The 26423-nt window shown below is 50.1% G+C and overlaps 9 protein-coding genes across 9 annotated transcripts; 6 read left to right on the top strand and 3 right to left on the bottom strand.

The window, feature by feature from the left end:
* The first annotated feature begins 457 nt into the window (after positions 1–457).
* Positions 458–3960, top strand: F9C07_2253245 (fungal-specific transcription factor domain-containing protein). The gene is made up of 4 exons (XM_041284990.2): positions 458–1030; positions 1406–2392; positions 2459–2918; positions 3003–3960. Exons 1-4 carry the CDS (start codon positions 990–992, stop codon positions 3378–3380), a joined length of 1866 nt encoding a protein of 621 aa, XP_041143566.2. The 5' UTR covers positions 458–989; the 3' UTR covers positions 3381–3960.
* A 133-nt stretch (positions 3961–4093) lies between these two features.
* Positions 4094–5551, bottom strand: F9C07_1992 (uncharacterized protein; the record flags this gene model as incomplete). The annotated part of the gene is made up of 1 exon (XM_041284987.1): positions 4094–5551. One exon carries the CDS (start codon positions 5549–5551, stop codon positions 4094–4096), a length of 1458 nt encoding a protein of 485 aa, XP_041143565.1.
* Positions 5552–5727: 176 nt separating this feature from the next.
* Positions 5728–6119, top strand: F9C07_1993 (uncharacterized protein; the record flags this gene model as incomplete). Its single annotated transcript, XM_071508544.1, has 2 exons — positions 5728–5828; positions 5879–6119. 2 exons carry the CDS (start codon positions 5728–5730, stop codon positions 6117–6119), a joined length of 342 nt encoding a protein of 113 aa, XP_071364040.1.
* Positions 6120–7689: 1570 nt separating this feature from the next.
* Positions 7690–9810, top strand: F9C07_1994 (signal recognition particle, subunit Srp72; the record flags this gene model as incomplete). The annotated part of the gene is made up of 4 exons (XM_041290304.1): positions 7690–8010; positions 8080–8353; positions 8406–8550; positions 8604–9810. The coding sequence occupies 4 exons, from the start codon at positions 7690–7692 to the stop codon at positions 9808–9810; spliced, it is 1947 nt and encodes a 648-aa protein (XP_041143564.1).
* A 281-nt stretch (positions 9811–10091) lies between these two features.
* Positions 10092–11249, bottom strand: F9C07_1995 (putative NAD binding Rossmann fold oxidoreductase; the record flags this gene model as incomplete). The annotated part of the gene is made up of 1 exon (XM_041284986.1): positions 10092–11249. The coding sequence occupies one exon, from the start codon at positions 11247–11249 to the stop codon at positions 10092–10094; it is 1158 nt and encodes a 385-aa protein (XP_041143563.1).
* Positions 11250–11312: 63 nt separating this feature from the next.
* On the bottom strand, positions 11313–11756 carry F9C07_1996 (uncharacterized protein; the record flags this gene model as incomplete). The annotated part of the gene is made up of 2 exons (XM_071508545.1): positions 11313–11340; positions 11599–11756. The coding sequence occupies 2 exons, from the start codon at positions 11754–11756 to the stop codon at positions 11313–11315; spliced, it is 186 nt and encodes a 61-aa protein (XP_071364039.1).
* Positions 11757–13070: 1314 nt separating this feature from the next.
* On the top strand, positions 13071–13338 carry F9C07_1997 (uncharacterized protein; the record flags this gene model as incomplete). Its single annotated transcript, XM_071508546.1, has 2 exons — positions 13071–13178; positions 13243–13338. 2 exons carry the CDS (start codon positions 13071–13073, stop codon positions 13336–13338), a joined length of 204 nt encoding a protein of 67 aa, XP_071364038.1.
* A 307-nt stretch (positions 13339–13645) lies between these two features.
* F9C07_1998 (uncharacterized protein) lies at positions 13646–15793 on the top strand (the record flags this gene model as incomplete). The annotated part of the gene is made up of 4 exons (XM_071508547.1): positions 13646–14053; positions 14180–15050; positions 15111–15178; positions 15236–15793. 4 exons carry the CDS (start codon positions 13646–13648, stop codon positions 15791–15793), a joined length of 1905 nt encoding a protein of 634 aa, XP_071364037.1.
* Positions 15794–18211: 2418 nt separating this feature from the next.
* F9C07_1999 (putative phospholipid-transporting ATPase) lies at positions 18212–23299 on the top strand (the record flags this gene model as incomplete). Its single annotated transcript, XM_041284989.1, has 1 exon — positions 18212–23299. One exon carries the CDS (start codon positions 18212–18214, stop codon positions 23297–23299), a length of 5088 nt encoding a protein of 1695 aa, XP_041143561.1.
* Between the last annotated feature and the right edge of the window lie 3124 nt (positions 23300–26423).

The raw sequence follows: 26423 nt of genomic DNA, 5'->3' as shown, positions 1-26423 counted from the left end.
GAAGGGTATAGGTCCTACGCAGCAATGAGGTGGCTTCACCCGCACGGAGTGGGGACAGCATGATCAAGCCTTTTGGAACGTGACGAAAGAGTACCGGTTAAGCCGACGATGGGAGATGAATCTCTGCCGAGCAAAGGACGAGACCGGAAAAGAGTGTGTTGATTCTTGGGAGCAGTTACAGTACTTCCGTGTCCGGAAATTGGAAACGTTCCTGACCAATGCTGGCGATCATCTGATATCCCTACGCTGATTGGTCCATCCCCCGATAAATGCCCGACACGACGCTTGAGCCCTGAAAAGGTAGTATTTCTCGAGAGATCCATTCACCAGAGTCAATACTGGCAAATACATCGTTCCCCACCTCATATTCCAAGGTGCCTAAACCCCTCCGGTGTGCCGGTGAGGGTTTTCCACGCCATCTCTAGTGGTGCCATGACGGGAGCATCCGATGGCTTCCAGTATTGGGTGATTGGGATGGGCAACAAGCTCCAAATACGGGGAATTTGCCTTTGGTCCAGGAATGAAGTCCCCGTGGGGACCAGCGGCTCAGCCCAGGCTAAGAGTGGAATATCGTCATAGACCTTCGGCTCATGGGAGGTTCGGAGGTGTTACGATCCTCTTCAATGCCATTCATTCTCTGTTTTGACCTCGGCTTCCCGAGAGTGGTGCCTCCCTTACATCCCCACATGCTGGATGCAAGCCTGTGGTACGCTGTTTCTTTCAGAAGTAGCAGGCTAGGTTCACGATGAGCTGCCTTTCAAACCTGGAATAACCATTACGTGAGACTGTTCTACTTCTTGAATTGATCCCTGACTAGAGTCTGCTCTAATATGCTGTGTGGCACGGCCGGTCCCCTCGGGGTTGCTAAGGCTGATTTATGCACTCCGCACAGTATAACCCAGGGTGGCTATAGATTCCCTGCATCTTCCACGCTCCCTCACAACCTGATTCCACCATTCTTAAGCGGCCGTTAGCCTCGATGGGGTATAATGGAGTTAACTATAAACACGACTCTACAACGAATCCCGATGTGAGTTTGGAACGAGTTGTTACCGATGGGTCCTCCCATTTGTTAGGAGTGACGCTAGGGGACCTTTAGGGCACAGACTAAACCAAGACAAAGATGGAGTAGACTCCAGGTAGATTAATTCCAATCTTCTTGCCAAAGTAACGCGGGGTTTTTTGCACCTGCAGCCTCTTTTTTTTTCTTTTTTTCTTTTTTTTTCTTTTTTTATTGTTCCCCAGATTTCTTTTCTTTTTCTTCAATCCTGACGTTCTCAACCGTGATGGCGACACAGCCCGCTTCGCTATCCCTCGCTTTTACGTCGGCCATTCTTCTAGTTGCTCTCGCGGGATGCCATGATTTCTAAAGGCTCCACATCGGCGAGATAGTATCCTATCCGAGCATATCTCATTCTCCAACCGACATTCCCTCAACATCCGAAAAGGAAATGGAGTCAACCCCAGAAAAGCCGCCTAAACAGGCCTGCGACAATTGCCGTCGACGCAAAATCAAGTGTTCTAGAGAGCTTCCATGCGACAAGTGCCAGCGTCTTCTTCTCTCCTGTTCCTACAGCGACGTGCTCCGTCGCAAGGGCCCCAAGTTCCGCACGCTCTACCCTCTCGCTCCCATCCATCCACTCGCCTCACGACCACGTCCTCTCACCAAGGAATGGCTGCCCCCAAACCCAGGGGCTTGCCATTTGGCGTCCCCGACGTCTCCGCCGTCCACCGTAGCGGACGCCCAGTATCTACATCCAGACTTCTCGGAGTCGTTCACTCGACTACCACCCCCAGATCTCGTCTCCTCTCCCGACTCGACAAACTCGCTATTCGACTCGTCCACTATCGGCGCACTCCCCGCGCCACGCCGTCTGTCGACGCCAAACCTTCTAGCCCATGTCAATGTCTTCCTCAAGTACCTGTTCCCGATCATGCCCGTCGTGAGACAGGACCAGCTGCAGCAGGACTGCCACCAGCCGGAGCGCTTGTCTCCCCAACGCTACGCTTTCATTGCCGCTCTATGCGCGGCCACGCACATCCAACTGAAGCTGGACGGTGCAGCACCGGGTCCCGAGGCGGCTTCCGCGCGAGCCAGCCTCGACGGACATCCTATGTTGTCGGGAGAAGAACTCCTGGCTGAAGCCGTGCGCGCAAGAAAGGAATACAACGTGGTCGACGAAATTAACATGGAAAACCTCCTAACCTCCTTCTTTCTCTTCGCCGCCTACGGAAACCTAGACAGGCAGGATCAGGCCTGGTTCTACCTATGTCAGACCACGTCCATGGTGTTCACACTAGGCCTACAACGGGAATCCACATACTCGAAACTAAGCGTCGAGGAAGCAGAAGAGAAAAGGAGAGTATTCTGGCTCTTATTCGTCACAGAAAGGTAAGAAAAGAAAAAACTCTACTTTCCCAATCACCACCACGTACCAAAAATAACACGAAAAACCAGAGGCTACGCATTACAACAAGCAAAACCAGTCATGCTCCGCAACTCCATCCACAAACCACAGGTCCTGTGCTCAGACGACCCAATCCTAGCCTACGGCTTCATCAACCTCATCAACGTCTTCGAAAAGCTCAGCCCAAATCTCTACGACTGGGTCTCCGCCGGCGGCAGCAGCGGCAGCAGCGCAGACGGCGACCCCCCGCCTACTTCTTCTATCCAATCCAGTCTCGCCAAGCAAATCTCCCTCGAGGGCGTCTCCGAGATCCAGAAAGTAGACATCCTCATCACCCAGCAATGGCTACAAACCATGATGTGGAAACTCTCCATGACCCACGTCACACAGCCCGGCTCTCGCGATGACGCCGTTCTCCCCTTCCACCTGCCCGTGCTAGTCGGCAAGGCCGTCATGGGCGTCATCGCCGCGGCATCCCAAGGTGCTGTTGACGCTCATGGTATCGGAATGGTAAGAAAGCGACCTTACCTCATCACACCCTCCCTCATCAGTCACTCCCCATCATCTATACCCGCAATCTAACAAAAACCGCAGGAACAAAAACTCTACGACCTCGGCACCTCCGTAGCCGACGTCTCCCGCTCCCTAAGCACAAAAGCCGCCCACCACCTCGCCGAATCGACCATCGACCCCCGAGAACTCCTCTGGGGCATTCTCACAACCCTATCCCGAATCCGCGGTTCCCAATCATACCTCTTCCCAGCGCTCGTCGAGCAAAGTCGAGGCATCATCAGTTTCGACTGTTCGCTTTCCATCAGTGACTTTCTGCCTTCGTTTGGTGGGCCGCCGGCTATTATGTGGCGGACGGGTGAATCTGGGTTTGATTTATTGGGGATCGCGGATGATTTGCAAGAGAGGGAGAATGAGGGTGGGGAGGGGATTGTGGTGGCTGGGGAGGAGATTTCGTTTTGAGGGGGCTCTTTTCTTTTTCCTTTGTGGTGTCTTGTGTTGGGTGGTTCTGGGGGGCGGGGGTGTATATACGTTTGACGATGTGCATTGGGATTGGGGTTCCTACTGGTATATAATATGGATTGTTTTGTATATAGTCCGCTGGAGACGGTGCAATGGTGTGGGGATCAATCACTTCTTAGGACTCGGAGCACAGGGTGTCGGTTCTCGGGTTATTCTGAGTATGAGATTATATAGAATCAGTTAATGATCATTATTGTACATACCTTAAAGAAAGATATGCTTGGCACCCCGATATGACAATAGAAAACTGGTCTTCATTCTAGATAGTAAACCGAAGGATTGGTTCCAAAATCTAGATCCTCGCATTTCCGATATATACTCCGGCAATGGTTGGACTATGAACGTGGTAACAGCAAACAAGAGAGGTCCGAACCATGCATCACTCATATTGCACAAATTGATATCATCAGAAATAAATAACGAAACTCATAATCTATCCGCCGTGACGATTAAACCGTATATACGCTTCCGCCGAAGGGCGTTCTTTTATCTATAGACAGAAAGGGGGTATGTGGGTGAAGGTGGTGGCCAGAGAGCTGTTAGGCATACCCGAGCCAACGATGAAAAGTAAAAAGAGGCATAAAAAAGGTGCCGATTGAATGTAGTAGGAAAGAAACACCACCAGACGCCAAAATGAGAACTCATACAGTCCTCTATTGAGCTCGCCAAATCAATTCTAAAATTTGATCACCCTTCTCAGCATCGCGATGGACATACCATTGCCGTACTTTGTTGCCATCGACAACGGAGTCTTCCAGCACGTAGCTGAACTTATCCCAGTCCTTTTCGCGCAAAGGACCGAACTCGTGCAGGAACGATTCGTGTACTGCGCCGTTTTGGCCCTCCCATGTAAGTTCCATGGTCTTGTCGTTCGGATCGAGCTCCTTGCTATACTTCATGACCGAGAAGCCATTCGTCAAAATCCACCCGTCCGCGAACTTCCATTGCCGCAGAAGGCAGCTATCGCCACAGAGCTCGCTGACGACACTGAGTTTTGCCATGTCCATATGGAACCACGACTTCCAATGGTGAACAGAAAGAGGTGGTTGCCGTCCCGACTCGAAAAATCCTGAAACATCGCCTTGAACGTCAAGTTGGTGCAGACGGTGGTTGATGGTCAGGTGCGTGTAAGTGTGCTGGTAAATGCACAAAGATATCCTCCGGTCGCCGGTGTGATCCGTATTCAGACAGGCTTCAAAGACCTCGGGCTTGCTGATTTCCTCCACGAGGGGCCGAGATAGGAAGACGCCTGCGCCTCCAAATCCCATCAAACCGAACACACCGATCTGCGGGATAGACTCCGAAAGACCGCCGACATATGTAGGTTGGGTATCATCATATTCTGCGAGGGCCTTCACTAGTTCAGACATGGACAAGAAAAAGGTGTCATCATCAATGATGCAGGACCATCGCGTCTGCGGCCGCATATGCTTCCCCAAGTGCGAAACCAATGTGAAGTACCGGCGTTGGTACTCTTCGTCGTTTTCCGTAATATACAGATTGATCCCGAGAGAGTCTGCCTTAGCCTGGACCTCATGTGTCCGCTTATCCTTATCAGGCTCAATGAGAGCGAAAATGCGAGCTTTAGTGTAGCCAGCCCAGTGAGAGAACGCATCTAACGACTCATTCAAGCGTCCCAGGGTTGTCGCAACACCGAAGTCAATGTGTGATGCATCCACATTTCTTGGAGGCTGGAGAACCTGGACAGTCACAGGCTCTGGGATCATGCAATTGTCCTGCAATTGCTGGGTCGAGAGGCGATCGACGTCATCCGACGATTTCCGCTCGAACAAAGGCGTCTGGAGATTTTGCCTTACGGGCAGGGCATCGTTGGAAGAAGGAACAGCGATCACCTCCCGGCGCGTATATTCCGACAATTTATGGACATCGAGACGGCGAAGAGCGTCGAAGTCCGGTTCGCATTGCACACTTGATGTGATTGTGATATTCGAGACGGTATCGGCAGTAGGCTCCTGGGGTTCAATCTCAGGCCAGAGGAAAAACGCAAAAGCGCTCACCAAGCAGAGAACGACAGTAAAACGTAGTATCTTCTTCTTCCACACGCGCGAGGCACCCATCGCGGGGGGCTTCTCTCCAACTTTCGCCAACATTATAAATTCTCGATGTGAATAGCTGAACGGGGTAAAAAGATTAAAATAGATTAGGTACCGCACTAGAAAAGCATAAGCATCTCGATCATCCAGCACGGCACCAAAGGTGGGATGAAGGAGACGAGTGGTAACGAGTGGAGGATGAGGGGAAGGAAAAGAGAGAGATAGTATACAAGATGCAGAATAAAAACAGGAAACGAGAGGAAATGCTCCAAACAGGTTATGGAGGACAGTACGGGGTCGGGATGACGGCAACGGGAGCAACGGTGGTCATAAAGTCAGTATCTAAACACTAACCGACCGATAATTAAGCAGATTTGCGTGTAGAAAGGAGGCAAAGAAGGTAAAAATCCAGCCGATCAACGGAGACCCTGTGGCCATGGATTTAACAGCCAACGAATCCCTCGCCCTGAGTTTTCGGCTTTGGAGGGGAACGCATGGAAAGAAGGACTGGCAACGAAAGCAATCATTTCCAGGCGGAGAAGGCCCAGACGATCGACCATGGGACTGGCCACTCTGGGTCCTCTGGAGAGAAAAATGGAGATCGAGCTTTATCGCCATCGAATGAGATTACGTCTCCTCGTCAGGGCAGCACTTGCCTCATGGAGCCGTGATCCAGCAACAGTTTTTTAACAGGGGCTGATCGGCCGTGGATCCCAAATAGGAGAATTTCGTTGGCTTGGGACTCTTGGTCAGTGGCGTTGAAGCCCTCCATACTTATGGCGCTTGTGATATTGGTTCCCATTGCGCAATTGACAATGCTGTTCCCCAATCATGCAACATTGACCGGATACCGAGACGAGACAATATCTGCTAGGGGGGTTGCATTTGCAACTAGCATTGACACACCACTCATTCCCAAGAAGAATTACCCAGGTCGTGCAAAGGGACGCAAACGGCGACGCGCGGGAAACATTCCTTTGGGAGAGGATCCCCTGGACTTGAGGGTATGCGGCGGGGCCCACGGGATGATGACGACGGCTGCAGGCCAATCGCTTGGCATCATTTCCTTTTCATCCGTTTTTGGTTCATTCATACTATACTGATGGGTCTTTGACTTTTTTTTTTTTACCCTTTTTTTTTTAACCTCTCCTTCCCTGTCAATAGGTTGCATATATCTCACGCCATGGAACATGGATGTCTATGCATAGATGTAAAAATAGATCATCATTATCTGTTATGCTTTAATCCATCCTCAATCTGAGTCTTGGAAGGCAAACTCCCTATCAGAAAGTCCTCAACATCACCTGATTTGGGAAATTTTTAGACAATCTTGGCATGCATCGCATACCAAATTGAGAATCTGATAACGTGATGCTGCATATGTAAAAGGTTGTACAGGAGAGACTTGGGGGACTGCGAACTTGGAACATATCAACTCAGCTTCAATCGCTATAGCCACTTGAGGCAACTTGCGTTGCACAGGGTTCATAGACATACCACGAAATACTCCATAGTAGACTTGAATATCTTCCCCAATTCCGGGGGCAATTATCTAGACCTAGACCTTGCCTTAGGGTCTGGTATGTTCTAGCCGTGCCTCAAATTTGATAACAGCAAGGTGCCATGAAAAGCCACTGAAACCTTGCAGGGTGTGACACATTACGATTGACTTTCACACTAAAGGGTGAAAGAACCTATACATAGTATACACTATCGAGCCATGGCTTGGTCACTTGAGGAAACAGATGGTCTGTGGTCGATCAAATGGACTCGTAGAAGCAAAGATCGGAGGAAGGGATAATGATACGGTGCACTACAGAGAGTAATATAGTTCAGAATAATCCATACTTAGGTAGGTAAGTAACTCTTTCAGCCAGATAGGGAATCAAATGGATGGGTTATGTATACCTGAATAATATGGCCGTCAATTTAGGAGGCAATGGCCAAGCTGGACTACGGCGAGCCAAAGGCTCTCCAGGTGCAGAATTCCCCAATGGAGTAATACCTCACTTCCGCACAGATAGTCCACATCGGAGTATCTGGAGATCAAGCACAGTCAACCCGCTCCCCAGTCGAGGTCCAATTAAGTATATGGGACTGTCTCGTCAACTAAGACTATAACCTCCGACCGAATTCGTGCCCTCACTGGGCCAAACAGACCAGCTTGCCGACCGACCTAATAAACAACTCTCACTATGGCTACCCAGTCGCTAAGCTCGCTGTTACAGCGGACGTCGATCGACGATCACGAGGAAGTCCTTCGCTCATCCAACGCAGCTTTGGCCAAATCGAAATCGGATATTCAGGCGCAGCATGTGAAGGTGGTGGCATTGCTAAAGCTCGACCGCTACGAGGACGCTCTACGTGTCTTCGAAGAGGGAGGTGATGCTCTGAAGAAGAGGGCCGCTTTGGAATACGCTTACACTCTGTACAAGACCGCAAACCTGGATGAGGCCATTGAAGTAGTTTCACAGGTCGCGAATGACAGAGGTGCTCGTCATTTGGAGGCTCAAGCCGTATGTAGTCGCTACTAGTCCTCCGACCGCATGTCCCCGCAGGTCACTGCTAACCACCTGGTCTCGTAGACCTACCGTGCCGAGAAATTCCGCCGCGCAGCTGATCTCTACGAAGAATTGACTAAAGACGAGGATGCCCTTGCGAACGAAGTAAACGACTTGCGGATCAATGCGTGGGCTGTGGATGCCCAGTTACAGTGGAAAGGATACCCCGACTATGTCCGTCATAACAGGCCCACAAGAGATGATCTGGAGGCGTTCGAGACTGTCTACAATGCTGCCTGTCTGAGTATCGCCAAGGGCGAATTTGGTCAGGGAGAAATGTTGCTCAAGCGGGCGAAAGGTTTGTACGGGCCGAGTCACCATAGAGGCGGTCGCTGATCATCATTGCGCAGAGCTATGCCGGACATCGGAGGACCTTACACCCGAGGATAAAGCCGCTGAGCTGCTCCCGATTGCTGTGCAGCAATTATATGTCTTGATCCGACAGGGCAAATCGGAGGAGGCAGAGTCGGTGCTGGAGGAAATTTCCGTCAATGAGTATGCTTCCTGCCCCAAGTCAACTACTGCCATTGAAGCTCACTGCTTCACAGTATCTCTGAACTCTCCACTAAGAGAGTCGCCCTGAACAATATCACACTTGTCCGCGACACAACGACCAACCCCTACGCTCTCTACAAATCCTTACATGCAACCCCCGTCTCGATCGACAACGATAAGCTTTTTGACTACCAGGATAATATAGTGACCGGCAATGTCCACGCGGCAGACCTTCTCGTCCAGAAGTATGACGGTATCATCCGGTCCACGTCGAAGGCGCTCTCCCAAGCACCATACCCATCCGCTAAACCAAATGTAAACCTCCTGTCGGTCTACAATGCTGCTGCTCATGCACGTGGTCAAGCTGGCACGCCGGCCCTGAAGGCGATATTACCCGCACTTGAAAGGCGGCCGAAGGACATCGGACTAGCGCTCACAGCCGTGCAGCTCTACGTGACCGAAGGCAACACTACTTCCGCAATCACCACCCTAGAGAAATCCCTCCAGCTACTCGAAGACTCCATCTCCGAACAGGATAAGGAGGTCCGCTTCAACCCAGGATTATTAGGCATTCTCGTCTCGCTCTATAAGCTCGAAGGCCGGAGGGTCCAGATCAGGTCGGAACTCGCTAAAGCTGCAGCCTATTGGCAGGAACATGTCGAGGCGCCACCTTCACTTCTGCGCGCGGCCGCACAGTCTTTGCTACACTCGTCGGACCGCGCAGATCTTACGACCGCCGGTGACTTGTTCAAGTCTCTTTACCAGAAGGACAGGAACGATTCTTTTGCCATCGCCGGTTACGTTGCTTCTCAGGCAACACTGGACTATGCCAAGATCGAGTCCCAGGTTGACACTCTCCCTCCAATCGACGATCTGATCTCGGATGTTGACGTGAACGCACTTGAATCGGCTGGCATATCCCCTCCTTCCTCCGCAGCCGCGGCAGCTGCGGCAGCCATCGCCGGTGCAAGGAAGAGAACATCTGGCGATAAACAAGGTCGTGCAACTAAGCGAGTGCGAAAGTCACGTCTTCCCAAGGATTATGATGCTAGCAAGACGCCGGATCCCGAACGCTGGTTGCCCCTCCGTGACCGCTCTAATTACCGACCCAAGGGCCGGAAAGGCAAGCAACGGGCCGCCGAACGGACGCAGGGAGGTATTGTCAACGAAAAGGCAGAGGAGTCGCCTGCGCCCGTGGCTCAGCAGCAGAAGTCTCAAGGCGGAGGTGCTAACAAGAAAAAGAAAAAGGGAAAGCGGTAAATTTATATGTGAACAGTTGTGTATAACAAACAGACCCTGTCTTGCAAATTATATCAAAGTCGCAACGAGTCTCGTTTAAAACTAGAGTTGATCTCACTTATCAATTTAGCAAACACAAATATATCCAATCAATGTGCTTGTATACCTCGATAACTCCCGCCCTTCACGCTAATATTCATGTCAACCACAAGTAGGAAGACATGCACAATAACAAGAATAAACTAGCCACCCCGCAAATCCAATAGCAGACTTGCTCGACCAGGCACAGGTACGTCGCCAATTTAGCCAAGGGGGGTTCTAATGGTCCCGCACTGTCGATCATACTGCTCAAAAATCGTTTGAAACAATTTGAGATCCTGGAGGGAGTCTTTTGCTGTTGTCCGGGCAGGCTTTCCCTCAACCAAGTACGCATGCAACGCCTTAAGCTCGGCGTTAAACGCATCCTCCCAGCTACTAACACTCTCCGTTCTTTTCAGATTCCCCTTGCCATCCGCTGTTTCCACAACCACCCGTGATGGCTTGCCTTGGGCGTAAGGTAAATCATAATGCATGCTCACGGTCTTGGTATTACCATAGAGAGCTAGGTGTGCGTCACATCGAGGAACGGAATCGGTTCCTGTTTCGTATATCAAAGTAAACGGATGGTGACCCCGACTAACGCTGCCATTGTAATAGAACACGGCCGAGTAGAATGGTTCATTCACTGTAATGTTGGAAACGGCATCGGGATGCCCCAGTGTATCGCGCATCAGGCCCAAGTCATGACACCCTAAGGATGCCAGAAATCGGCTTAGGGAGAGACGCTCCTCAGTCAAATCCTCGCCAAGGAAAACCTCCTGGAGAAGGCAATGGCGCAGCCGCTCGCCATGCTGGTCGTCGAGAGACAGCCCGTCTCGTATACTCCCCTTTATCCTCAGGTGTTTGTTCTTCGGCGCAGTAGCTGTGTGCGCCACGTGTGGCCCTGCGATATTACGACATCGAGCATAGTATATCCGATCCAGGCTGGCGGCTTCTTTCTTAAAGACCTCGAAACAAGGCGCATACCGACGTGCAGAGGCCACGAAAACTTTCGCTTGGTTCGGAGCCCGCCTCTCAGTCTCAATTATGCGCAAAGCGCTCGGAATACTCAGGCTGACGGGAGTTTCCACCATAACATGCTTGCCAGCTTCCAAGGCTGCAACAGTGTATGTTTCGTGGTATTCATTCGGCATGAAGTTCAGGACAAGGTCGACGGAAGGGTCATTCAGAACCCTTTCCGGGCTAGAAGCAACCTTAGGCAAATCATCGGCCGTGCTGTCTTTCGGAGACAGAGTGGAGGAGTCGTAGATAGCAGCGACGCGATACGAGTCGTGAAGTGTTCGGAGAACAGGGAGATAGAGGTTTTGGATGGCTTGGCCCCCATCTGTGAGAATTCCAACCCGCAAGATTGTTTGTGTCATTCCGGCTCTATTAAGTGAAATTATGCTGCGTCAGAGTCAGAGAACAAAGAAGCGAAGTCCAGGTTAGAGAGCGAGAACACGCAGCATAATACTTACCACGTGAATAATTAACGATTAAACGTGCCCGTCAAGTAATAAAAAGACCAGAAAGCCCCGTGAGAAAAGAACCGCAGGTGCTCATTCTTTAATAAGATCAGTTCGCAAAGGGCGTTCGCCAAGTATGTCTGGTGCAAGGGATCTTGGTAGTATTGAGACAAAAGAATGGGAACGCGAGCGAAAGTACAAAGAAAAGCCGGGCAAGCATCTGTATCGCGCTTTCCTTTCCTCCTTTTATTAATGCAGAGCTCACCGTCCCCGAAACATATTTCTTTTTTGAGGAGTGACATCAGTGGCTACATATTGGTTTGGAAACGGCGACGGGAGGTTCCAATGATAGTAGGGCAATTTGGCCACTACAATTGATTTGCCGGTACTGTTCATCTGACGCAGTCCATGATTCTTGTTCATGTCCAGTTCTTGTGAGTAATTCAGATAGGCATATCATGAGATAGGTCTATGGTAATGGTTCTTGTGAAGAGTCAGATCGCAACCCATGTATACTGAAATACGAGATGACCGATGGTTTCAACCAATAGAATGATTCGTGCGAACTGTAGGCGAATTTGAAGGGATAGCAAGGCTGGTGCACGACAAGGTTACACATGAAGGCAGGTATGAGAATCATAATGTGACATGTTAATCCTGAGGTTATGGACCAGATGATTTGACCAGTGATCCACTGCCTTACGCTCCAGGCCATGGACAAGGGTGACTGATTGGGTATAGCCCCATGATCACTTGACGTGAAGGAGCGTGACTGATCAACCACAATGGCTGTGATGTCACAATTGTGAAAAGAAAAAGATTTATGGACAGAAATAGGTTGAAAGTTGTATCAAGCCATCGGTTGATCCCTTGGATTGCCGTCTTGACCGGATAGGGTCCCATTAAGCCGAGGCTGAGACCAGCTCAGCCTTATGGATGGATCCGTAATCCCTCTTCAACGACGTATATTCGTATGTGGGGTTCACAAGATCGATTCAATATATAGTTAATTGTATTTGGCATGGAAGAGCCATGGGCATTACATAGATCCATGGGAACTATGCCTGAAGCTGGTTGTGGTACGGACCATGAAAACAGCGATGTATATTTTGAACTCTACATGTGTACTGCCACAAAAAATAACAATGTATCAATTTGTTTTTATTCCACTCATAAGTATAGGTGGCGAATATAGCCGGTCCTCCAAAAGGGCCTTATCCTTAGGATTAAACTACGGCGTAATTTCACATAGTCTGAGCCTTGTTCGCTGCGGTACTCGGAAGGTCTGAGTAGCTGCTCGTATTTTCGATGTACTCCGTATTCTCAACTTCAGCTGAAAAAATAGAAAAAAAAAAGCGGGTCTCATGACGACGAACCCAATCGTCATCACGGGTCCCCTCATCTATTTACTTCTCTCTCATTTACGCAATCTGTTATTTTGACCTGCTTCCAAGACATACTCCTCCTGTACTGTGTTTGACTTCAATTTGAATTCTCCGACGGTCACAAGCCAAAGGATTCAACAACATCCACCATGGGTGTAAGTTCCACCTGTCCTTCAAATTTCTTATGCCCCGCGTTCTTGCCCCGCCCTCAGTCAAGCTTCTCCCTGGAATGAGATAAGACTTGAAAACAACATTCTTCAACCCCAATAGAACTACATCCCAGTACTAATTTCTGCATATTGTATGCGCCTAGTTTGCTTCCAAGATTGCCGCCAGTCAAAACCCGCAGAACATGAGTGGTAACAACTCGGGGCCATCTGGAGGAGCGCCTCCCACAGGCTACACGGGCGGTCCTCCTGCAGCGCTGCAGCCTGGTGGTGCTGCTCCCGGTGGATACAATGTGAGTGTGCCCACTAATAATAGCTGAAAGTAGCGGCCAAGCTACACTATCATAATTTTCCCAGTTTACTGCTGCCCTATACCCATACCTTAAACCTAGCAATACCCCTCATTACCACTGGCAATCTCCCTTTTACCACATTTTCTTGAGTCACTGCTGATGATTGTTGCTCACTGGAGCAGCAACCACAACAATATCAGGCTTACCCAGGTTCTCCTGCTCCATCCGGCAACTCGGTAAGCTAATTTTGTTTGTTTCTCATTTGCCTTTTCAATTTCTGCCTTACCTGCTCGCGTCGCCACCCCTCCACAATCTATCTCGTCTATCAAGTGAAGGGGAATTTGGGTCTTTCCGTCTACATCATTCACTACTTCTCCCTTTTATCAACTCATACCAGCTGTCCACACCTTGGACCTCACGTCCTTCGCTCCTTTCTACTCTCTTCACCTGGACGCATCCGTGTAACGATGTCGCGACCTTATTATAACCAACAAGGATATCCTCCACAGCTACGTACTGGGTCGGCATCGCCCTATCCACCTTCGCCAGCGCCGCCCCAACAGTACCAAGCGTATGCCCCATCAGTGCCTCCAAACAAGCCAGCACCCTCACCGTCTCCGGTGTCTCCAACTTATTCTGGCTATCCGTCTCAATCCCCTGCGCCTCAGAGTTATTCTCCAGCGCCATATGGTTCGGCTCCACCACCGCCACAGGGATACCCTCAGGTCCCTCCTTATGGATCAGACCCCTATGGGCCTCCTCAAGGCTATGGACAACCTCCCCAAGGCTACGGAAGGCCTCCTCCGCCGTCCCCACATGGCTCGTCAACTAGATCCGCGCCTGGACCAGAATATCCTTCACAGCCATCTTCTCATGTACATAGTCATCCACTTGTCTCCCCTTGTCGCGTCCCCTTTATGGTGTCTGTTTCACTATGAAAACTGCCATCACTGAATACAAATTCTTGGCCAAGAATGTGGACTAACTGGGTGAACTACTAGGGACCAGGATATCCTCCGCAGAATGCACCTTATCCCGGTGGTCCCGCGCGTCCTCCACAGCAAGGAACACCTGGACCGGGACCTCAAGGTGCTCCCTATGGTCCTCCAGGAGGCGCATCTCCCGCTCCCCGAGCCACCGAGCAGCAGGTAGCCGCCTATCGCCAGCTTCTAATTTCGACCATCCAAGAGAAGAACCTCCAAAACTTTTATCCTCCCGAGAAGTTGAATTTACTCGTCCAAAGTCTGGCCGACGATGCACCAGCTAAAATCAACAAGATCGTCCAAGAATGGAGAGTGCCGACCGAGGTGGCCATGGACATTATAAAATTGTCCCTCTTCGATATCATTCTTTACGTAGATGACAGTGGATCTATCGAATTTGAGGAAAGAGGCGTGAGAAAAGAACAACTGAGGCAGATCATTGGCATCGTTGCGACCGCTGCATCGACCTTCGACGAGGACGGCATCTCTGTGCGGTTTATGAACTCCATGGAAAGAGGTGACGGCATCCGCAATGCGGATGATGTCAACATGTTGGTCTCACGTGTCCGTTTCCAAGGTCTGACGCCGCTGGGGACAGGTCTGAAGAATAAGGTTCTGGATCCTCAGGTCGTGGGACCTGCCCGGGCAGGCCGCTTACAGAAGCCGGTACTGATCATTACCATTACGGACGGGCAGCCAGCTGGTGAACCCCTTGACTGCGTGGCTAACTCGATTCGCTATGCTGTTGACGAGGTATCGCGGACTCCATTTGGGCGAGGTGCTGTTTCTTTCCAGTTCTCGCAGGTGGGCAATGATTCCAAAGCACGTGATTTCCTATCCAGTTTGGACGAGGACCCAAGCATTGGAAATCTGATTGACTGCACTTCAAGTGGGTTTCTCATACAATTTGTGTCAAGTTAATGGAGCTGTGCGCTGATATACCTGGCAGATTTCGAGGTCGAGCAAGACGAGATGTCTCGCGCCGTTCCCCCTGTGTATTTGACGCGAGAGCTTTGGGTAAGTAGACACTGCGCCAGCAAAATCCCATGAACATTGCACACTGATAATTCCCAGTGCGCTAAATTGATGCTTGGTGCTATTGATTCCTCATATGATACCAAGGACGAGAAGGCCGCTGGCCGTGCTGGGCCTGGAGGGCCTCAAGGACCTGGCGGACCTGGGGGGTTCGGAGGACCTCAAGGGCCTGGTGGACCGGGCGGATTTGGGGGGCCTCAAGGACCTGGCGCACCTGGCGGATTCGGGGGACCTCAAGGACCTGGTGGGCCGGGCGGATTCCGGGGACCGGGCGGACCTCCTCCAGGACCTCAAGGACCTCCACCAGGCCAGTACGGTGGCTATAACCCGGGGCCTGGATACGGCCAGCGAGGAAACCCTAACCAACCCCCACCACCCGGTCCATATGGCCCAGGACCGGGATATGGTCAAGCACCTTATCCTCCTAGCCAGGGCCAGGGCCCACCACCTGGTTATGGACAGCCACAGCCGTATGGTGGATACGGAACTCCCCCTCCTTCTGCTGGATATGGACAACCGCCCGCTGGTGCCACGAGAGGCTATCCTCCACCGCAGAGCCCTTACGGATACGCTCCCCCTCCGCCACCGCGGTACTAGATGAACGGGTATGGTGCAGGACGGGAAGGGGCTTCTCTCGGAAAGGCAGGACGTCTGGTTGTATCCATTATGATTACGATTTCCTTACTTATTCACTTCTACGGCGCTTAGCCTAAATTGACTAAAAGCTACTGGTGCGGCGGAATTGGTCAATGGTTAAGGATAGAGCATACGTCGATATTATCTTTACTGCGCGCAACGTCTGTATTTCGAATGGGAGCTACATCGGCATGAAATTTAGGTATTACATGATTGATGAGACAGAATATCGCCATGGACATTGTCGAAAAATCACTAGTATGTCGTAGGTACCTGCAGCTATCCAATGTTTTGCCAGGGTCGGAAGTTGTTCCCGCCCGTTGAATGACGTCGATGGAGATGTAGAGTCAGCAACTAACCATGATGATCCACTTGGCACTATACCTCAATGGGACCGTTCATTGCTCCATGCTACCACGTGATCCAATGTTGTCCCACTGAGCAGGATTCATGATGAGGTTAGTAGTGGTGGTGTGGACAATGAGTCAATAGCGATGATTTTGTTATTCTTCCTGTTTCTTTTTCTTTTTCTTTTCTCTCTTGTTTCGTTTGTGAAAGTTTAAAATATGTCTGCCTGGTTCAAAGGTTCGGGATCACAACATTAGGGTGGCCTCAATCGTTGAAGATGTCAGCCTAAATTGGTTCCCCAGAGGAAGAATCCATGTCGACTTTGTGCGCCCTGATGACAAGGTTCAGTCACTTCAGGTTGGCCCCGCCTCTGGGCCTAGTTTATTTCTCATTCCTTGGAATCCTTGCCACCACTGGTGACCACTCACCTACATACCCACAAGGCTGCGTAAAATGCACGCGCGTGGGTGGCCAGTCTGCCACGCACAGTGGGTTTGACAATCGTAGGATTCAACTTCCGGGGGGTCGACCCCGGGGATCCTCAATTGGAAGACATGCCGCCACTGAACCCTGGGTTGGGTGACAGGTTCAACCAACTGTTCTCTGAAGGCTGTGCATTGTACCAGATAAAAGTGTTGTGGGAGAAACAATTTTTTTTTTTTATTTTACTCTTGGGCTAAAGTACAATAGAAGAGAAAATCATAAAGATTCTGTGGTCTTTTGTTCTCTAATCTGGTATGGATTCCATAGTAATGGCTGTAAGCTTTTCTGCTAAAGCACAGTAAGCAAGTATGCATGCAACTAAGAGAAGAGAAGCAAACAGCGTTGCAAGCATGCCACCTTGACGTAGCACATGGGCATGGGAAGAAATTCTTATTTGATTGACGGGAGAATTGTAACCCCAAGTGGTAGTATAAGTGGGTGACGATTGCCAATGAGGCCATTCATTATCGTATTTGGGTTCCCGGATTGCGTTGACTTGCGTGGCCCCCTCCAAGCCACCGCTTTGATCCAACCAAGTCCTTGACTGGTCGGCGGGTAATTTAAGGTCGTTCTGTACAGTTTTCTCCACAGGCGCCCGTCGAAAAATTATCGAAGGCCGTCTTGGTAGTATCGCTAAGTTAACTAGTGGGAGGGTCCCCTTGACCGCTGCAGGGACTAAATTACGAGGGGTGGGAAGGATTTTCTACGACTCATTTTATTAGACTTTACTTCTTATATTGTTGAGGAAGAAGTTGACCCCAAACGTGGTTCTTCTTGTGTATGTATGTTTTCGTCTTTGATTGCGAGCGCGGAGACATACATACTAATATCGCAGAGGCAAAGTTTAAAGAGAGAAAGAGAATTAAGTCCCCAAAGTGGCGGCTGCTCTATTTTCGGGCATCTTACCGCTTTCGGGAACGGTCATTTGGGTCTCCAAACTCAACCAGAGCAACTAGTTTGCAAAAGGCCTCGACTCGACCCAGTCGCCGCCTGCGGACGACCGTAGGTGTCGACGTTGGCTTCTTCGTTCGTTCGCGGTGGCCTTTGCCATCTCTTCACAGTCTCTTTTCCTTCAGTTTGTTTTGTTGGTACCCCGTTAGATCTGGTATCTTCTTTTCTTTCCTAGTTTATTGTTAGATTGTTGACCTGAAGGTCTTCCCCACAGTCGTTTTTCCTCGAACGTGCGGTTGTCGTGTCATTTATCGCTATAACGGACTGTCGCTATTGTTTCGATATACCATCCTATCATTTTCTATCTTTATGTACAGGTTATAGCTTGTGCCTCTCGTTGATCGGAGCATCGCTTACTGTCGATTGTAGACGCTGTGCTAGATTCTTTACTCCCCGCCCGCTCGATTGAAGAATGCACCAGGTTTTTTCCTTTACTCTTCGCCGATACACCATTCGATTGCAATCCCTCGATTTTGTCCTGTGAATTTAACTTTGCGATACCTGAGAAAGTACTGTATAAGATCAGTAGCGTTATTGGACGAACCGAACCATTGCGCAATTCAGCCGGAAGGCTATTGAAGGAGAACTATTCTCGCTATGCCCAACCAGGATGCGAGGGCCGAAGCGAACCGGGACGCGCAGGGAGCGACGTCTGATGAAGGTCATATAGTGGTGGAAGAAATATCGGGGCAGGACTCTAGCCGGGGCTCAGCGCTCCCGAGGAGCCATTCCATTAGTGTTCCGTCGCGGCATAGTATCAGTCAAGAACGGCCGTCTATTGCCCCTTCACGAACACTATCAGACTCCGGACGGAGGAATTCCCACCAGCCCCGCGTTCGCTTCTCAGCTGATCTCGAGCGCCCCCTCGTGGAAGAGCCTAGGATTTCCAATCATAATAGGAGGAGTTCCAGAGGCTTGACTATTGACACTAGCATTACCCGAGACGATCGTTTGTCAGTTAGATCCCCAGAACATAGAACGATATCCCCCCTTTCCCCACGCTCGGCACTGTCACCTCCATCACCGCAAAGCCCAGACTCAGGTCGCTCGCGATCGCGCAATCGCGGGTATTCGCTTCGACGGACTATTTTCGCGAAGAATATTGTCTCAGCAACTTCCCCCGGGGCTGTCTCACCCAATGACATTGAACTGGCTCAGCCTGTGAGCCCGCAGCAGGAAACTTCTACGGAAAATGAACAGATTTCACGGAAATCGAGCGACGGCGCAGGTCAAGGTGCTCTTACGGGGGGTGGTCAATATGAGCGCAAGTCGACCGAGGATGAAAAACAGGAGGTAATTGTTACTCAGACTTCAGCACCTGAGCATAGTCCTGTTCATATTGATGATACCTCGACGGCATATTTTTCCTCTGACCCATCGGAAGATCTCAAGGGAGGTAGGCACATGTCTACCAGTATCGCATATGAGAAATGGCTAAAGAGACGGGCTGCCATTACTGGAATTAAGGCTCGGTATGAAGCATTCATGGAGTCCGCTCGCAAAACAATTCTTCGGATCAAAGATATACCTCCAAGCAAGGATGGCCGCCATATTGTTCTTGACCCTACTAGGACAGAGGAATTGATCGATGAGAGGACCGGAAGGCCCTACTGTGGAAATTGGATTCGATCTAGTCGTTACAGCCTCTGGAGTTTCTTTCCCCGACAACTTTTCGCTCAATTCACTAAGCTAGCAAACTTCTACTTCCTTGTGGTGGCCATTTTGCAGATGATTCCTGGCTTGAGTACGACGGGTTCCTTCACTACTCTGGTCCCACTGTTGATCTTCGTTGGCATCTCTATGGGGAAGGAAGGCTTTGACGACTGGCGTCGCTATCGCTTGGACAAAGAAGAGAACAACCGCTATGCGCCCGTTTTGCGTCCAGGTGCCGGAATAATGTCCCAATCCTCGTCTAGTGATAACATCTCCGTTGCCAGTGACGCCCAGGATTGGTCTCTGGTGAAGTGGAAAGATATCAAGGTCGGGGATGTTGTGAAGCTGGAGCGTGATCAGCCTGTGCCAGCGGATATGGTTCTGCTCCATGCAGACGGGCCCAACGACATCGCTTACATTGAAACAATGGCTTTAGATGGTGAGACAAACCTCAAAAACAAGCAGCCTTGTCAACCAGTTGCCAAGGTGTGTGCAACAGTCGATGGCATTTGCAGCAATGCCATGCACTTCGCTGTCGAGGATCCCAATTTGGATCTCTATAAGTTTGATGGCAATGTTACGGTTGCCGAGGGCGAAAAAATGCCACTGACGAACAACGAGGTTATCTACCGTGGTAGCATTATGCGTAATACGGAGCAGGCGATCGGTATGGTTATCTACACTGGCGAGGAGTGTAAAATCCGAATGAACGCGAACAAGAATCCTCGAATCAAGTCACCTGCGCTTCAGGCCCGTGTCAACCGGGTAGTCATGCTGATTGTACTACTGGTGGTCGTGCTGGCGGTCGCCTGCACCGTCGCATACATTTACTGGTCAGACGATGTTGAGCAAAACTCTTGGTACCTTGACAAGGCAAACGTGTCCTATGGTCCAATATTCACCTCGTTCCTGATCATGTTCAACACCATGATTCCTATCTCACTCTACGTGAGTATGGAAATTGTCAAGGTTGCGCAGATGCTGATGCTGAACGCTGATATCGACATGTATGACCCGGAGAGTGACACGCCAATCGAGGCACGGACATCTACTATCAACGAAGAATTGGGCCAAGTCAGCTACATTTTTTCCGACAAAACCGGCACCTTGACAAACAACTCGATGCGCTTCCGCAAGATGAGTGTTGCCGGTACTGCCTGGTATCACGACTTTGACCTACGTGAAGAGGAGGCGAGAGAAGGAGGTCGAGAAAAGCTCATCCACAAAAAGCGGAGTTTCAAAGGCAAGAAGTCTATGACCCGTAAGTCTAATGTGTCCGAGGCTAGGTCTCATCTCGCAAGACCTAGCTCGACGTCAGTTGCCGACAAGACACGGAAGCCCGGTCGACCGGTGCTCGACTATCGTACAGCTGACATGGTCAAGTACATCCAACGCAAACCTTACACCTTATTTGCCCGCAAGGCGAAAATGTTCGTCCTGGCCATTGCCCTATGCCACACGTGTATTCCGGAAAGCGATGAGCTTGGGAATACTTCCTTCCAGGCAGCATCGCCCGATGAATTGGCTTTAGTCATGGCCGCCCAAGAACTCGGATATCTCGTCATAGACCGGCAGCCAAATACCCTAACGGTCCGGACATACCCCAATGGCCCCGATGGGCCAGCCTCTGAAGAGACCTACGAGATTCTAGATGTGATAGAATTTTCGAGTGCTCGTAAGCGGATGTCGGTTGTGGTGCGAATGCCCGATCAGCGAATTTGCTTGTTTTGCAAGGGTGCGGATAGCATTCTGATGCAGTTACTCAAACGAGCAGCTCTTGCGCAAGAGAAGGCGGTTGAAATTGAAAGACGCGCCAGCAAACGCAAGGCAGCCGAAGCAAGTGAAATCATCAGGCGAAACAGCGAGTATCAGGCTCGGAACAGTGGAGTTCGCACCAGCTTGAGTCGACCTAGCATGACACACAGGCGTTCTAGTGTTTCTGGGCGGCATATGTCCACACTACGGGAAAGTATCGATGTTTGGCTTCGTGACAGGGAGACGGATGGCGGTATTCTGAATAGGGGGAACGATGCCGAGTATTATAGCCCGCGACCTTCGGCGCAGATAGGACGGCCATCTACTACCATGTCGGACTCGGGAAGCTCAGTTAACGATGATGAAGAAGAAGATTTGGTGGAGGAAGCCCTGGTAGTCAATGAGGAGGCTGTTTTTGAAAGATGCTTCCAGCACCTCAATGACTTCGCCACCGAAGGCTTGCGGACTCTGTTATACGGTCACCGTTTCCTTGATGAAGCTTCGTACAACACCTGGAAGACAGCCTATCGTGAGGCGTGTACCAGCCTTGACGATCGACAGGAGAAGATCGAGAAGGTCGGTGAGCAGCTTGAACAGCAACTCGAGTTAACTGGGGCAACAGCCATCGAAGACAAGCTGCAGAAAGGCGTGCCCGAGGCTATTGATAAGCTGCGTCGAGCCAACATCAAGCTATGGATGTTGACTGGTGATAAGCGCGAGACAGCCATTAATGTTGGACATTCATGCCGTCTGGTGAAGGACTACTCGACCCTAGTTATCCTTGATCAAGAGACCGGCGAGGTTGAGCGATCTATTGTGAAATTCACCTCGGATCTTACCCAAGGGACCGTGGCCCATTCGGTAGTTGTGGTGGACGGACAAACGTTGTCAATGATTGAGGCAGACGAAACTCTAAGAGCACGCTTCTTCAAGCTTGCCATCCTCGTCGATTCGGTCATTTGCTGCCGCGCAAGTCCTAAACAGAAAGCGTTCCTTGTACACTCGATCCGGAAGCAGGTGAAGGATTCGATCACTCTTGCGATTGGCGATGGTGCCAACGACATCGCCATGATCCAAGAGGCACATGTTGGCATAGGCATTACGGGCAAAGAAGGGTTGCAGGCAGCACGTATTTCAGACTACTCGATTGCGCAATTCCGGTTCTTGTTGAAACTGCTCCTTGTCCACGGCCGATGGAACTATATGCGGGCCTGCAAGTATACACTGGGAACATTCTGGAAAGAAATGCTGTTTTACTTGACTCAGGCGCTTTATCAACGCTGGAATGGCTACACAGGTACCAGTTTGTACGAGCCGTGGAGCTTGAGTATGTTTAACACCCTTTTCACATCCCTGGCTGTGATCTTCCTGGGTATATTCACCAAGGATCTGGCCGCGTCGACTCTCTTGGCTGTTCCGGAATTGTACACCAAAGGCCAGCAACATGGTGGCTTTAACATCAAGTTATATTTGGGCTGGACATTCATGGCTACTTGCGAGGCGATGATCGTCTACTTTACCATGTTTGGTCTATGGGCAAATGTGATGTTCACCCATACGGGAAGCGACATCTTTTCGTCTGGCCTCCTCACATACACGGCCTGCGTCATCATTATCAATACCAAGTTACAGGCGTTGGAAGTGCACAACAAGACGTATTTGTCGCTCGCTGTGTTCATTATTTCGGTTGGGGGCTGGTTTGTGTGGGACATGATCTTGTCCCGCCAATACAACTTCGGTTCTGGAGACGGTATCTACCACGTGCCCGGCAACTTCATCTTCCAGTCCGGCCATGATCTGGCCTTCTGGGTGATTTTACTTCTGACGGTGGTGGCTGTCATCGTGTTTGAGGTTACGGTCAGCGCAGTGCGGGCCAATCTCTTCCCGACTGATGTGGATATCTTCCAAGAGTATGAGCAAGATTTGGAGATCCGTAAGAGATTCGAAGAAGCCGCGGCATCAGAGCTGCAGCAAGGCTGGGACCACGGCAGCAAGAAGTCTAGCCTTGAGCTGGCACGCGAAGCGGAAATGGAGGCACGGGAGAAACAAGTACAAGAACTGCTCTCCCGGCCGAGAGTGATGACCAAGACAGGATCTGGTCCGATGGGAACGGAGACGGAGGTGGAATTGGCCGGTTACAACAGCAGCGCTGACCATGTTGCCGACCGTTCGAATCCGATGACAGAAGATGAGGTGATGAACACTCCTCGACGATCGGTTGAGATTCACGAGTTGTTTACGAAGGGCTTCGGAGCGATCCGGAAGGGACAGTTGTAGGGATTCCCTTCGCGTACATTGTTATTGTTTTTGAATCATACCATGTCATTGAATCTTTCTTTTCTCAAAAGCGTGCAGGCGTTTGGAAGTGGATACCCCATGGGACAGTCACTCATTTCTTTTGGCTTGAACGTTACATCGTGTACATTAATGGCGAGAAAATATCCATATGCACATTGCTGTTGTATAATAGAAAGGAATCGGCCCTGGATCCAGTCTCCATCTGACAATCCTTCGTATGAGCGTAGCGCGCAATAGTCCACCGAGTAGCGTGACAGATAGAGCTGGGGAGACATCACCGCCGAAGTTATCCTAGCAATAGCAATTACTACGGAGTACTTACTACTAGTAGTAGTCAATAGATAGGAGGAAACAACATGCACTTGGTACGAGTCGCCAACATCCGAATCCCGAGCCAGAAAAGGAAAAAGAGAGACTAAATACGGAGTAAAACCCAAAAAGAAAAACGAAGGAAACGGACATGGTCAATGCAACAGCAACGGCGCAGAAAGAGTCCAGCCACTATTGAAACCAAATGGGTCACGATCTGGCTCGGAAGGATCGTGTCGAATAACTCTTTTTGCCTTCGGTAGTCGGCAACGGCGCCAGGCAAGGGATTCCGGATATTAATTAGTAGTTTCGAAAGAGCTCCCTCGTCGCGTGCAGAAGGCGTGCGCGCTCACCTCTTGATTCGGACTAAGCCGATACGGCTTTCCAGGTTAACATTTCTCTGACTCTCTGACTTGTGATTTGTGGAGCTGTTGCATAACCACCACCCACGTACAGTCCCCCACGGGTACCTACAGATCGACCCTGCAGAGATGAAACAATAGTCAGGTTGTTTAAATGATGGCTAGGATGATTGCCTGGTACGAGGCAGCAAGGATGGGGTGATTTTCTTTTGTCTTTTTCTTTTCTTTTTTCTTTTTTCTTTTTTTCTTCGTCTGTTTCTTTGTTCGTGGATGTGTTACTTGAGGTGAGTACTATGGAGGGAGGGATTCGGTGATGATTGATCGAGCTGAACAGTCGTGCCTACTAAATATCCTAGAGGATTTGTCCAGCGTAACTAGTCAGAGGTTAAGTTTAACTAGTCCTCGTAGTTCTTTCCCCCTCTTCACTGATAGGTAAGAACTGGAGGTCAAGTCCGTCCCAGCCATGACCTTCTTTACCTTCGCTTCCCCCGTTAAAGGAAAGAACCCCCTATTCGAGTTAGGCTGGGACTGGGTCGATGGGACCAGACCGGTCTTAGTCAGGAACGCATTCCTGTGGCTGAGTGATCTTGGACCAATCGGCGCGTGGGAAAAGTGCACGGATCATCGTCTTTGTGGGGGTGTAGGTTTTTTAAACTGGTTAGCTTGGAGGGGGACTGCTTCGCTTCCTGTTCTTGTTCTTGTTCCTGTTCCTCCTCTGTACGGAGTACAGAGTACTGGACCTTGGATGTGTCTGAGGCTGGAATGGAGCTTGGGCTGTGGTGAGGGTGGTTTGGTGGTAATTGATGGGATTCCTTGCATATGTATGTATGTATATGTGGATGTGGATGTGTAGGTAGGTGTAATGTGTATATATGTAGGTATAAGTCAGGTACCTAACCTAACATAATATATGTAGCCTAAGGTGGTTACACTTGCTGATATGAGATGGCTTGCGTTGGTACTACTTGCTGTAGGTAACTCCTACTACTGTGACTACAGGTCCTCGGTTGTACCTTGCGACGGGTGGATAAAACAGTGAGCATTGCTGGAATTCATTGGAGGCTTCTAGTCAGGTACACGAGTGTGAAGTCTCCACCCCTGGCGCTGTCATGTCAACCCACCCAATCAGTCGTGGTTGAAATGCGAGGGGAGGGCGGGTACCTGGATCGAATCATGGAATGCGCTGTTCAACCGGCACGGGCGGAACCCGTGGTTCAACCCTCGGGGGGAGGCGAACACAAGAGAAAAGAGAAAAGAGAAAAGGAATAGGAAAATCCTAAGAAAATCACATATTAATAGAAAGAGTTCCACGATAACCCTTACCGAAACGGGTAGGTCGGTCATTGGCACCCGGTCCCAAGTCTGCTTACCGACCGGACTTCTGTGGAACTCCTTTTGAGAAGGGGGAAAAAGGATCACAACCGAATTGAACGACGGAGTACTTTTCCCACCACTTCTTTTTTTTTTTTTTTTTCTACCTCCGCCTCACGAACGGGCAAATCGACTTGAGGCTGGAAATGGTTCGGCTCTACAGTGGCAGGGTCGTCTTGGCTTTGACTCGTAGGGCAAAATCTTGTAAATCTGTAACAGTAGTATCGTCATAACTACCGTTCACTCGGCAAAAGTGTAGATTGGAATGGTGTTGGTGTTTTTTGGTGTGGTTGCTCCACTATCTTGGTTTCCTGAAACCCTTTCTTGCTTTCGCGGATCGCTTCAAGGATGGACCGGTCCAGGTCGTTTACCTTCCCGAATCAATCAAGAAATTATTATTAACGTGTTCCATTCTTTTTTTGTTTGGTTCTCTTTCTCTTTCTCTTTCTCGGTTCTACGTTTCGACGTTGCTTTGCATTGAAACCGGGTCCAGGGACTAGGATAGGGTTATGGTGGTGGTGGTCTGGGGTCTCTTGAACGTGGGACCGTTTTATACGTAACGGTCGAATTCACTGTGACCTTTTGGGATATCCGACGGAGACTTGTCCAGAGACTACTCATGCACTAGATAGTAGATAGTAGATACTGGTTCGGCGTGTAGACCGTAGACGAGGGAGCTGAGTCCATATGCAGTTACTATCTTTGGACACCAAAAAGCTCTAGTCGAAAGGTAAACAATCCGATCTTGCACAAATCCGTGAGGCAGGTCGGCTACTGCACCAGAATGATTTCTGACAGAGACCTTACAGAGAGGAGTCCAGTATCTCTGTACAGATGCGTCCCAGCCCATCATTGGAGGGTTGGATATCAGCAGCAGCATTGGGCAGCAGAATCCGATGCAGGGGCCGAAAAACAGGGTGGTGGTGCTGCTGGGTTTGTTGTTTTCTTTCCTTTTTTTTTTTTATTTTTATTTTTTCTGCCTCCCCCCTCCCCTTCTGCAACGGGTGTTTGTTTTGAGTGATATATAGATGTCTACATTTTTGAAGTAATTTAAAATCCAT

This window comes from Aspergillus flavus, chromosome 2, assembly GCF_009017415.1.
Source record: "Aspergillus flavus chromosome 2, complete sequence".
NCBI lineage: Eukaryota > Fungi > Ascomycota > Eurotiomycetes > Eurotiales > Aspergillaceae > Aspergillus > Aspergillus flavus.
The sequence above is the reverse complement of the archived record's forward strand: the minus strand, read 5'-3'. Positions and strand labels throughout refer to the sequence as shown.